The sequence below is a fragment of the Neoarius graeffei genome, chromosome 12 (genome assembly GCF_027579695.1).
Source record: "Neoarius graeffei isolate fNeoGra1 chromosome 12, fNeoGra1.pri, whole genome shotgun sequence".
In the NCBI taxonomy this organism is placed as follows: domain Eukaryota; kingdom Metazoa; phylum Chordata; class Actinopteri; order Siluriformes; family Ariidae; genus Neoarius; species Neoarius graeffei.
Genome location: NC_083580.1, coordinates 56625725 through 56639349, shown reverse-complemented (window position 1 = coordinate 56639349; position 13625 = coordinate 56625725). Strand labels below are relative to the sequence as shown.

The following is a 13625-nucleotide window of genomic DNA, read 5'->3' as shown; positions in this document are numbered from 1 at the left end:
TGGATAGGACAGTGTAGAGGCAGGAAATGAGCAGGAGAGAGACGGGGAGGGATCGGGAAATGACCTCAGGTCGGAATCGAACCCGAGTCCCCAGATTTATGGTATGGTGCCTTATCCACCTGAGCCACAACACCCCCTTAAATTTTTTAAAAACAGAATATCACATACAGTTACAAGCAAAAAATAAATTGTGAGAGTAGGATTTTTTTTCAAAAAAGAAAAATTCCAAACAGTTCCTTTTTGGTTTAGGCCACGCCCACTTCTGGATTTAATTCTGAATACAGTTACGAATACAACTAGAAGGACACTCCGTAGAGTGCGTACCTCCGCCAAGCCACAATTCCGGATTTGCATCAAAATCTAATCAATGTTCCTTGGCCCATGGCTCACATTTCCTCAAAATTTCTTCAAAATCCATTCACGGCTTTTTGTGTTATGTTGGGAACAAACAAGCAAGCAAGCAAACAAAGAAACGGAGGCAAAAATTGTTGGAGGTAAATATTTGGAGCACTAAACAGATACAGAGTTTACACTTTTTGGTTTCTCTGTAACATGAAAAGTGCCATTTTATTAATTTAAGAGAAGTGATGAAATGACTTTATAATTGCTATAATGTAATGATCAACAGAACTTGCTTCATGGATGTTCCTTGATAGATAGATAGATAGATAGATAGATAATAATACAGGTTGTACATATAGCCAAGGGAGTAACTTTGATTTTGACATTGGTGGGGACACAAAAATGATCCAAGGCAGTTACCAATATTCGTCTGTAGGTGGCAGTAAAGGACCATGGATTTGTTGTATCTGGCCTAGCCTAGTAGTAGTAGAAAGAGGTCTCTGTAAAACGGTGAACGCAGCAGACTCAGCGGCTGTCACACTGTTGATTCTGAAATGCAGGTCGCACATCTGCATGGCCCTGCAGTAGCCTACATCTGACTACTTACATTCTGTAAAACCATTAGGTCTATAAATTTAACATTCATTCATCGAGGATATTATCTAACACCAAGTTACATTGCTCCAGCATTCCTTTTCTCTGCAGCTATGCAGTAGCCTAGCTCTGATGCGTCCTGTCACGTTGCTAAACCTGCCTAAGGAGCCGCAGCAATACTTTTATGAAGGGTTTCCATACATCAAAAGGATTTTGTTGAGTTTTTAAAGCTCGACGGAAACCCTGCACTTACATTCTTGACTTTGAAGAAGAATGAACGAATGTCTCGTTTCTTGGGAGGGGGGCCGTCATCCATGATACTCAAGTCAGCATGCGAGTCGTAGGACAAGCATGCATGGACATCGAAGTCCAGCTCAATTTGTAGGCTGGCGGAGAGTGGGGGGTGCGTGGGGTAGGTCAGGTGTGTCCATGTGAGATACGGGGGGGTTGATGGGTGGGTAGTCACGGCTGCTGTGGGAAGTGTGCTGCTTTTACAGCAGATGGAGTGACAGCTAGGATAGCCAACCATGTAAGTTAGCGAGAAACACGTAGCTAATCAGAGAATGTATATCTACGTTAGAGGGGGGATTATTAGCAGTGTCATACATTTAACCCTTTGTGTGCCATATAATCATTGCTCAGGTTAGGACATCGGTTTTATTGATCGTGATTACACAGTAGCGGCTGAATATTGATAGGGACACATCCCTAGCGTCCCTACCCAAAATTACGCCCTAGCATATAGCTATACAGAAAAACCCATCATCCTCCTCATCTCCAGTCACCACTCACCTCCAGCAGAGCTGCTGCTTTGGCCAGGTCAGGTGAGGACACAATTATGCACGAGTCCAAGTTTTTAACCATCTGAGCTGTGAATAAAAGATAACACGCTGATCAGCTATGCACAGCCGAGGTGATTTAATCACTGGTTTTTCATGCACTGTCGCTTACCCTCAAAGCGCAGGTTGCCCATGTGCAGGATGGCAGCCAGCAGCTTGGAGATCTCCCAGTTCTCAGTGTCTGTGAACATCAGGACCTTCATCGCTGACTGGATGCTTGAGTACTCCTTCATATAAAATGCACCAAATGCAAATTCATTTCATAACTGACCCATTTAATAAACGCCCCAATAAACTAGATAAAGATCTCTTTTATTCATTACTCTAGTTTTAGTTTTCTGCATTCTGATTGGATAATTAGAGCCCATACATACATACATCCAGTAAAATCCAGGAAGTATGGAGTACATGGGACCGAATCAGTTAAAAAAAAAAAGCTGCTGGAATTCTATTGAACTCAATGCATCATCTCCATGGATGAAAGATAAAGATTTAACTCTCTTTCATCCAACACATCACTTACATTCATATCATCCCTGCCGTCACACACCGTACAGTTGCCCTGCAGGACAGCCAAAGATGAGAGGACACAGTGGAGGACATAGTGGAGACAAGCAACATGCTCCTTGTTATTCATACAGAAAATCACGTCACCTCCAAAAATGCAAGTTAAACAGTTGTAGGTACCAATAGGAATTAGTGGTTTGGTCTGATGAGACAGCAGTCCCTCACCATGGTTAGATAGGTGTAGTCTGAAGCCTGACCTAATCCCAGCTTAGTCTTCTGCTCTGGGCTCATACCCTGCAGCATACAGTAGAAGATGTGGTAGTTTCTCTCATCTGGAGCCTGTATGGAAAACTCTCTGAGATTATAATATCTCAGAATGCATTGCTTTACATGTTTAAAAAAAAATCTCTACACCTGTACTCATATTAATACAGTTCTATGAGTAGACAATGTTATTCTATCCACATTCACTGGATGAGAACAATAGCACGCTCTGATTGGCTACTCCACTACTAGGCTATCAGCTCATATACCATGAGAAGAGAAAAACAAAATGATGGAGTGTGTTGCTGAACCAACTGAGGCTGAAATTAAAACTCCATTGGAAAACAAAACCCCAAAAATTGTTATCGAGTATTTAAAAGAAACATAAACAGCTAAAAGAATATAGTTTTTTGTTGCCCCTCCAATATCTCCTGTTCCACACTCCAGCCCAGTCGGTGGCAGTAATGCACCTTTAATTTGGTTTTCTAGCCATCAAAAACCCCTAAAGAAGAAGAAAACCCCTAAAAATACAGAAAAAAACAACAAAATGTGGAATAAAAGTATTTGATAGTAAGAATGTATCTTGTTTTATTTTTCAAGAATTATTATTACAGCATTTTTCACAAATTGCTACTGTCATTTCGCCAGTTTGTTTACATTCTAAGCGTAAATGATTTTGTCGGATGTTTTGTATAAAATTTTTATGTATCAAATTGGCAAAAAAACTGCTCAGTTTCTCAAAATCCAGTGAATGTGGATAGAATATAAAACATTATTCCACTCAATCATGTGGCACATGGCTTATAGCCAACTATAAAATGTAAGTTAAAAATGTAAGGGATAATGTACAGCGAATCGGTCATTATAGTGAAATAAACCCCTGACATCAAATCAATAAATTGACACAAAATATTGATTTAAAAGTTATTTTATTACTTCCGCTAATGATGTGGTCCATAGCAATGGTCTGTTATACAGAAATGATAGACCATAGAATGCCATAATCAGTGTTGTAGTTGAGTCACTAAACGTCAAGTCCGAGTCCAGTCTCGAGTCCCCAGTGTTCAAGTCTGAGTCAAGTTCGAGTCATTAAAGAAAATTTCGAGTCGAGTCTGAGAACGAGACTCCAACCGCACCATTTGACGGTGGCTGTTGCTGCCTTTATGTGAAAGCATCTCTGCTACTGTGTTGGACTAACGTTACTGCTTGACTGCCCCATTTTAGTTAACAGGCTACAGATAAAAAGCTTGTTCATCGCTCAGCAAGCCCCGCCCACTATCAACAGGGAAAAGAACATGACAGATGGTTAACACTAGCTAGTTCATCGGTTAGCAAGCAAGAAATAACAGACCATAGAATGCCGTAATCAGTAGAGTTGAGCCGGATACTCGGCTGAAACGAGTATCCGGTACGGATAAAGCACTTTTGCCGAGTACGAGTATTATACGAGTAATACGAGTCAATATCTGTGCTCGGACTGAATGAAAATCCTCACACAGCGTCACAGCGCCCCTCCACTACACACACCGCTCTGCTCACTCACACAGAGAACAGCTCTCTGTCTCTCCCTCAGTCACTCAGGCTCGCGGCTCTTTTCCGTTAACGTTTCGGGTTTCTTCAGCTTCAAGTTTGTTTTTATTTCAGTTTGTACTTACTTATAACCAGTAGAGTTCTGGTAAACGTGGGTTCGTTCAGACGTGGTGCTTGGTAGAAAGCGACTCGCGTTGCGTCTCTGCCTGTCGGAGATTTTTTTTCTTTTTTTAACCGTTGGTTAAAAACAGTTTTTTTGACTTCACGCATTGAGTGTCTGACACTTTCTTGCTGTAATTCATGTAAAAATAAAGGTAGTAGTGGTATAAGTATTACAAATTAAGCTACACACACACACTCTCTCTCTCTCTGCCGGTCGTCGGAGTTTTTTTTTTTTAAACCGTCAGTTGGCTCTAACCAGTTTTATTTTACTTCACACACTGAGTGTCTGACACTTTCTAGGTAGTAGTGGTATAAATAATATTACAAATTAAGCTATACACACACACACACACACACACACACACACACACCTGGTATGGAAATAAAAAAAATAAAAAAAGAACCAAAAAAAAAAATCACACTGATCATAAAAAAAATTAAAAGTTAAAAAAAGAAAGTTATGTTGAGTATGAAAACTCTTGTTCATTACATTTCATTTCATAATTGCAACCGCATGTGTTGTATTCATTGTTGCAAAACTTGTTCTGTAAATAGTTCGTTTGCTATCCTGATCAAAACCATTGATCTGAAGCTCAATACTGATGCTGTCCTGTAAATAGTTTCCTAATTAGCAATAAATATAACAATTTCTGATCAACCCATATCAGTTGCATGCTTAAAATAACATACTGGTTAAAGCCCCGCTCGTTTCAAGACAACCAGACCCACTTCCAGGTTAAATTCCGCCCACTTCTGGGTTAGGCCCCGCCCACTCCGAGTACGGCTACGGATACAGATAATTCATATGGTTAACAGATACAGATAATGCTGTACTCACTCATCCCTAGTAATCAGCATTGTAGTCGAGTCACAAAACCTCAAGTCCAGTCTCGAGTCCCCAGTGTTCAAAACTGAGTCAAGTCATTAAAGAAAATTTCGAGTTGAGTCCAAATCGAGTCCACTGTTGATCCGAGTCGAGTCCGAGAACAAGACTCCAACTGCACCATTTGACGGTGGCTGTTGCTGCCTTTATGTGAAACTGTCTCTGCTACTGTGTTAGACTACGCACCTCGTCAGCTATCAGCTCATGTACGACTCGATTTCGTGGAATAACTGTTAAATATGCTATTTGGAAACACTTGCATCCATGTCCAATGAGCATTTAAGTGTTGCTTCTATAGTGTTTATTTTCATTCTTCACTGCTACTCTACAACTGTGCTTTATGTTACTCGAGGTATACACTTGTTTGTACAATTGGTCTTGCTTTCATGACTCAATTCTGATTGGTCAGAAGGTGTTGATTTAATTTTGAATAACAGCAGGTCTGTTAGTAGTGCTGGTGGCAAAGCAAATCAATATTACTGAGCTTATGCTCACCGGTCACTTTATTAAGAGCACACATATGCCTTCTGTTTTATGCAGTTCTCTAATCAGCCAATCCCTCGACAGCAGCACAATGCATAAACAAATCAAGAGCTTCAATTCATGTTGACTTCAAACATCTCATCTCATTATCTCTATCCGCTTTATCCTGTTCTACAGGGTCGCAGGCAAGCTGGAGCCTATCCCAGCTGACTACGGGCGAAAGGCGGGGTACACCCTGGACAAGTCGCCAGGTCATCACAGGGCTGACACATAGATACAGACAACCATTCACACTCACATTCACACCTACAATCAATTTAGAGTCACCAATTAGCCTAACTGCATGTCTTTGGACTGTGAGGGAAACCGGAGCACCCGGAGGAAACCCACGCGGACACGGGGACAACATGCAAACTCCGCACAGAAAGGCCCTCGCCGGCCACGGGGCTCGAACCCGGACCTTCTTGCCGTGAGGCGACAGCGCTAACCACTACACCACCGTGTCGCCCACTTCGAACATCAGAATGGGAAAAAATTATGGTCTCTGTGACTTTCACTGTGGCATGGGCATTGGTGCCAGATGGACTGGTTTGAGTATTTCAGAAACGGCTGATCTCCTGGGGTTTTCACACACAGCAGTCTCTAGAGTTTACACAGAATGGTGCGAAAAACAAAAAAAACACGGAGTGAGTGGGCGACAGCTCTGTGGGTGGAAATGTTTTGTTGGTAAGACAGGTCAGAGGAAAATGGCCAGATTGGTTCGAGCTGCCAGGAAGGATATAATAACTCATAGCAACCCTTTACAACCATGGTGAGCAGAAAAGCATTTCAGCATGCAACAGCAGAAGACCACATCGGGTTCCACTCCTGCAGCCAAGAACAGGAACCTTAGAATCAAGAACAAGTTCCTTTTAAAGTGGCCGGTGAGTGTATTTTAATGTTATCATTTCTACAGTGATATTTCAATCCCAGGGACGAGCCACATAATCTAAGGCTAATAATTATCAAATTAAAAACGTGTAATTGTTTTTAATCTATGAACCTAATTGCTGACATGGTGAAGTTTTCTGTAAGGAGATGTTTATTTGATATTCATGGAAGGAGTCTCTCGTGTCAGCGCTTTGTTGATGTGTCTATGTTTTCTGTTTGTTTTTACGGGAAATGAAATTATTGCTTGAAGTAAACACATGATTATCGGATTTTTGTCTCTTCTGACTATTCCAAATTTATTAAAGATATGTATCTGGCAATAAAAGTTCGACAACAATATAGCAGTAATGGCAGTGACAGAGGCATATGTCAAAGATAAAAAGACATCAGTGTGAGGTTTCATGTTTGGCATTCACACCAGATTATTTGCTGTTGCTGTCTTAAAGTGATTATTTCTGACGTTTGTGGAACCAAGAGCAACAGCACAACCAATGGTTGGAAGAAAAATACACAGAACAGGATGAAGAAGTGAAGCTGGGGCTGATTTCTTTCTAGCCCAGACTGTAGATTCAGGTAGCTGATCAGTAACAGTCATATCAGGTGATTACGCAGAGTGAAACGCCCTCTAGATTTGATCTCCACTAGGTTTGATATCTTCATACCGCTTCTGTGATACATCTGTAACATGCCATCAGCAGATTGAGAAGGTGCATGTCAATGTCACGCCAATACCGGAATCAGTGTTGCAGCCTACAAACAGGGCAAGTGAAGACCACAACTCTCAACCTGCTTCATGGCCTACAAACATGGCTGCCAAAGACTACAACATCCACAATACACTCCCAGTCACATGATCAAAGTTCAACATCATACTGATCGCCTCCATCTGGAATTAATCACCATTCTGTGCCCTGGGCCTTGTACTACGAATGGAGGTCAACCTACCCAGAAGTAACCCAGGGTTCCCCCGCTAAACCGGGGTTGACAAAACCTGGTTATCTTGTTTGGGGTTAAACGGTACTACGACGCCAGTTATGAAGTTGATTTGTTGAACTTGTGTTAACCTAATCAGGGTTAATGTGCGTTCACGTTAAAGGGGAGGTTATCAGCGCAAATCACCACTGTTCACAATGGCACGGTCGCCGTACTTCACGGAGGAAGAATGCGCTGTCATAATGCAAAGCTACGAGGAGTTCAAAACAACATTAAGAGCAAAATCTAACACAGCGGCTGCCAATAAGGAGCGGCAAGCATGTTGGCAACGAATTGCCGATCGGGTAAATGCGCAAGTACATTCTCCCTTCTACATGTTCCAGAACAGAAGTATAGGATGAGAGAAAGCTTCATGATCAATCACAAGTCACAGAAAATGGTCCTTCGACGTGGCCCCAGTCATATATAGTTTGTTTAATGTCCGAAAAATCCTGAATAAAATTTGGTATGGTAAATTCATGGAGTAGCCTACTGAAGCTGATATGTGCACAGAGTCACATGAATTAGGATGACTGACTGTTCAGTCCCTTTGACTAAGTTGGTGTCGGTCCTGTGAACATTTCAAAGGCAACAGCAGTGCCAAACGCACCTGGCAACAGGTGAAAATGAAATATAAAAACAGCATTCATAATGGTGTGTGTGCGCGTCTGCAAGCAAGCATTCATTTGCCTTTTATTTATTCAAGTTTTATCTGTTTGCCTAATAGTTCAAATTGTTTTGTATATGGTTTATAATGTTGTTGTGTGATATTAATGATAATATTGTGGGAAAACTACTTTGCACGGACATTCATTTAATTTATTCTATCGTCATTTTGTTTGTTCTATTTTTGTGTATTTTATTTATTTATCTGTTTGTCTAGTTGTATCTATTTTTCTAATAATAATACATTTTTTGCATTAATAGTTTGTTTTTTCCTATTAAAATAATCTTGTGTTCTTGTTATAACTTTATCTATTTATCTGACTGTTTAGTTGTATCTATTTTTGTTACAATTTCAATTTTTTTAATATAGAAAGTTTGTTTTTTTCTATTAAAATGTTTGTGTGTGATAACTAGTTCTTGTGTTATATTTATTGTAGTTGTATCTATTTTGTATCTCAGACTTAAATATTTTTGTAAAACAAGTGTTTTTCTATAAGATATTCTTGCGTTCTTGATAACTATGTTCTTGAGTGGGTTCTTTTTTTTTTTTTTTTTTTACAGAAAAGCCGTTCTGCATGGACATTCATTGAAGCCCTCATTGTTTTTTAATGGTTATTTATGAGCGTTTAGGGGTTACAATAATGTAAGTCTAGGTTGCTTTATATAAAAGGTATGTCCAGAAATATTGATGTCACTGTCTAAGCAGAGGGATCTGGCTTATTTAGACGCTGTCTTCTTAAAACTGAATAAATATTTAAAAAGAGCCAAATGAGCCAGTCTTTTGAACGGCTCTTTTCAAAGAACGGATCACAAAGATGCGGATCCCATCAAAGAGCCATAAATCCCATCTCTAATCTGCGCTCCGATATCGCACGGGTCATCCAGGTACGCTGGCATTGTCTCTAGAGGAAATGTCGGTGGAGAGGTGGTGTTTAAAAAGGGTGTGGTTAATCGGAAACCTCGGGTTAACCAAGAACATAACCTGAGACGAGCAGGTTTGAGATGCAGCGTAAGTTGCCATGGCAGCATACCTCGGTTTGAACATAGCCAACTTTCGTAGTATGGGTTAATCGGGAAGTTACGCTGCACGTGATCAAGTTACTCTCGAAGTTACCCTGGTAAGCCAGAAAACCCGCTTCGTAGTACAGGGCCCTGGTTTATGAATTTGCCTTTTGCCTACTTTGTCCTGTTGATGTTTGTCCCTGAAGGAAATTTGTGATAAACACAAATGAGGTGAATTATAGATGCTGTTTCTTTTTCCCCAAAATGCCTTTTAATAATAATGGGGAATAATTAAAATGAGATAGACTAAGCACTCATTGTCCAATTAAATTACAGCTATGCTAAAAAAAACGAAAGAAAAATCACGAATGCAGCAGCATTTTGTCTTGAAGTGTGTGTAATAATTTGCCCCATATAATATAATATACTGCTCAGTTCTAATTGTTTAACAGTCAAGCTGTAGGCAGAAATGAACTTTCCATATTAATATCACAACCAGTCATCACTGTCCAGTGGTGGATTTTACAGTAATATACTGTCATTAATATGCAAATATACTATTAGTCTAGAGGCGGCACAGTGGTGTAGTGGTTAGCGCTGTTGCCTCACAGCAAGAAGGTCCGGGTTCGAGCCCCATGGCCGGCGAGGACCTTTCTGTGCGGAGTTTGCATGTTCTCCCCGTGTCCGCGTGGGTTTCCTCCGGGTGCTCCGGTTTCCCCCACAGTCCAAAGACATGCAGGTTAGGTTAACTGGTGACTCTAAATTGACCGTAGGTGTGAATGTGAGTGTGAATGGTTGTCTGTGTCTATGTGTCAGCCCTGTGATGACCTGGCGACTTGTCCAGGGTGTACCCCGCCTTTCGCCGGTAGTCAGCTGGGATAGGCTCCAGCTTGCCTGCGACCCTGTAGAACAGGATAAAGCGGCTAGAGATAATGAGATGAGATGAGACTATTAGTCTATTACAGTAAGCATGCAAATATGAATTCAAGGAACTCATCTCATTATCTCTAGCCGCTTTATCCTGTTCTACAGGGTCGCAGGCAAGCTGGAGCCTATCCCAGCTGACTATGGGCGAAAGGCGGGGTACACCCTGGACAAGTCGCCAGGTCATCACAGGGCTGACACATAGACACAGACAACCATTCACACTCACATTCACACCTACGGTCAATTTAGAGTCACCAGTTAACCTAACCTGCATGTCTTTGGACTGTGGGGGAAACCGGAGCACCCAGAGGAAACCCACACGGACACGGGGAGAACATGCAAACTCCGCACAGAAAGGCCCTCGTCGGCCACGGGGCTCGAACCCAGGACTTTCTTGCTGTGAGGCGACAGCGCTAACCACTAGCCCCCGAATTCAAGGAACTACCTGATGAAATGTTTAAAGCTAGACGGCCTTTCGATTTCATAAAACCTGTGAAATTTAGTTCCCTCTGAAATGTGGCCATTGTGATATATGTTTATTTCTGTAATATCTCAAAAAAAAAAACCCAGGCCATTCTGTAGCTGGGGAGTTATTTAATTTGAGCAGATTCCCTAGAAAATAACGTGCATGAAATCACTCGCTTCGTGCACTCAAGCAGACAGAGGAAGTCCACGTGCACATGCACTGATTTACCTGCTTCTTCTTCTTTTCCTTCTTCTTTTGGGTTTTACAGCAGTTGGCATCCACAGTGTTTCATTACTGCCATCTACAGTTTACAGTGGTGTTTGAAAGTTTGTGAACCCTTTAGAATTTTCTATATTTCTGCATAAATATGATCTAAAACATCATCAGATTTTCACACAAGTCCTACAAGTAGATAAACAGAACCCAGTTAAACAAATGAGACAAACATATTATACTTGGTCATTTATTTAATGAGGAAGATGATCCAATATTACATATCTGTGAGTGGCAAAAGTATGTGAACCTCTAGGATTAGCAGTTAATTTGAAGGTGAAATTAGAGTCAGGTGTTTTCAATCAATGGGATGACAATCAGGTGTGAGTGGGCACCCTGTTTTATTTAAAGAACAGGGCTCTATCAAAGTCTGATCTTCACAACACATGTTTGTGGAAGTGTATCATGGCACGAACAAAGAAGATTTCTGAGGCCCTCATAAAAAGCGTTGTTGATGCTTATCAGGCTAGAAAAGGTTACAAAACCATCTGTAAAGAGTTTGGACTCCACCAATCCATAGTCAGACAGATTGTGTACAAATGGAGGAAATTCAAGACCACTGTTACCCTCCCCAGGAGTGGTCGACCAACAAAGATCACTCCAAGAGCAAGGCAGGTAATCGTCGGCAAGGTCACAAAGGACCCCAGGGTCACTTCTAAGCAACTGAAGGCCTCTCTCGCATTGGCTAATGTTAATGTTCATGAGTCCACCATCAGGAGAACACTGAACAACAATGGTGTGCATGGCAGGGTTGCAAGGAGAAAGCCACTGCTCTCCTAAAAGAACATTGCTGCTCGTCTGCAGTTTGGTAAAGATCATGTGGACAAGCCAGAAGGCTATTGGAAAAATGTTTTGTGGATGGATGAGACCAAAATAGAACTTTTTGGTTTAAATGAGAAGCGTTACGTCATGATCCGCCCCGGACTTCCGCTCCAGAGATTTACTATCTCCCAGTTCAGTGCAATCGGGATCCGGGACGGAACTTCCATCTTGCCGGCATTCACTTCCTGGTCTGCTCTGCTGTGTATAAATAAGCCGTTCTCAGAAGGGAACTTTCCCAAACATTTTGTCTGTTTCTCACGGCGTCTCTGTGCCATTTTTTGCTTCCTGGATTTTTGCTCTTTGTTTTGCCTAGTCTTAGCCACAGTTTTTGCACTCACGTTTTGTCAGTTTTTCATGTTTTTTGCACTACGTTTTTTGTCTCCAGTTTTCGTCAGCACTATTTTTCATGTTTTTTCATATTAGCACTTTGTCTTTGTCTACCCTGTTGTTGTCTGGATTATTCTTGCTATTTTTGTTCGTTGACTCTTTTTGGGGGTGGCACGGTGGTGTAGTGGTTAGTGCTGTCGCCTCACAGCAAGAAGGTCCAGGTTCGAGCCCCATGGCCAGCGAGGGCCTTTCTGTGTGGCGTTTGCATGTTCTCCCCATGTCCGCGTGGGTTTCCTCTGGGTGCTCCGGTTTCCCCCAAAGACATGCAGCACGGGCGATTGCTCTAAGACAACGAGGGAGGCTCAGCCTCCTCTAAAAATGACGAACATCGTGTAGGATGAATTGCGCTAGGCTTATGTTATAGCCGCCCTTATAACATTGCTATTTCAGATCCAGAATCATAGAAATATATGTGCTCAACCCAACTACAGTGCGAAATCATTCCGTTATAACTTTCCCCAGTTCACCTAACGTGTGCATGAGTTTTTCCCCCTCGTGACAGCGCGATGCAGCCCAGCCTCAGTGGATTAGGAGCTATGTGCTTGTCAATCTCAAAATGCAAGACGATTATTGGACAAATACTGCGAAAACGCCCGCCCACGGAGTCTCATGGACTCCCAGCCTCAATGGACTTCAACGGCATTTGGGAGCTATGCGCTTTTCAATCTCAAAATGCAAGACGGTTATTGGACAAATGCTGCGAAAACGCCCACCCACGGACTCCGAGCCTCACATGGCAGTTTCCGCGAGGAGACTGGTGATTGGTGAAAGCGGCCGGATATTTTCTTTGATTGACAGCTCGTTTCAACTATAGACAGGCAGCGGTACAGTGTTGCCAGATTGGGCGGTTTTAAGTGCATTTTGGCGGGTTTTGAACATATTTTGGGCTGGATAACGTCAGCAGTATCTGGCAACATCAGTTCAGTCCCATGCAGATTCGCAAGTGCTGTGGTGTATTGTAAGAGATCGGCTTACATTTCGATTTCATTCATTACATACAGTTTCTACCAGCTTTTTTAGTTTGTATATATTTTCATTGTAAATAAAGTGTAAATATAGTGTTGTCAAGTTTGCTATCTTAGTTCCAGAAATTTCGTTTATTTGAGTGACTGAACTTGAACTTGAGGGGGCTAGTCAGCTAGCAAGAAAGCTGCGCACAGATGCCGAGCATTGCTGATTTAATTTTGGCGAAGCCATTTGCCAGTCTTCCTTTCGAGGAAAAAATTAAAATTAAAGAGGAGGGTAGACCAACGCCTCAAACTGACTTGGTGAAAAAGGTAGGGAATAATACTCGTTCCTTTCAGCTCTCCTGGTATGAGAAAGTGAATTGGCTAACAGCAAGTGACCCACATCAACAACAGTAAATAGGCTACTTTAGTAATATGTCATGGATGGACCAAAAATATAGAATCTATTTAAAATGTTTATGCTGAGTATATTATATTGGAATATATGTTTTTCTGGATATGAATTAAACACAGCTACAATTTGGAAAACATTTTTAAACAAAAACACAGCCGAGGTCAATTTTTAAACAACATGCCACAATTTTAAAATATAAAATGTTAAAATATAC

The 13625-nt window shown here is 41.5% G+C and overlaps 1 protein-coding gene across 2 annotated transcripts in view; it reads right to left on the bottom strand.

Annotated features, from left to right (window-relative positions):
* The window catches only part of myo7ab (myosin VIIAb), a 156402-nt gene that overhangs the window by 110600 nt on the left and 32177 nt on the right, over nucleotides 1–13625 (bottom strand). For both annotated transcript variants that reach the window (XM_060936076.1, XM_060936078.1), the window contains exons 7-10: nucleotides 2508–2621; nucleotides 2299–2337; nucleotides 1888–2002; nucleotides 1729–1805 (exon numbers count right to left, since the gene is read on the bottom strand). In XM_060936076.1, the coding sequence (XP_060792059.1) occupies nucleotides 1729–1805; nucleotides 1888–2002; nucleotides 2299–2337; nucleotides 2508–2621 (345 nt within the window). The remainder of the gene's footprint in view (nucleotides 1–1728; nucleotides 1806–1887; nucleotides 2003–2298; nucleotides 2338–2507; nucleotides 2622–13625) is intronic.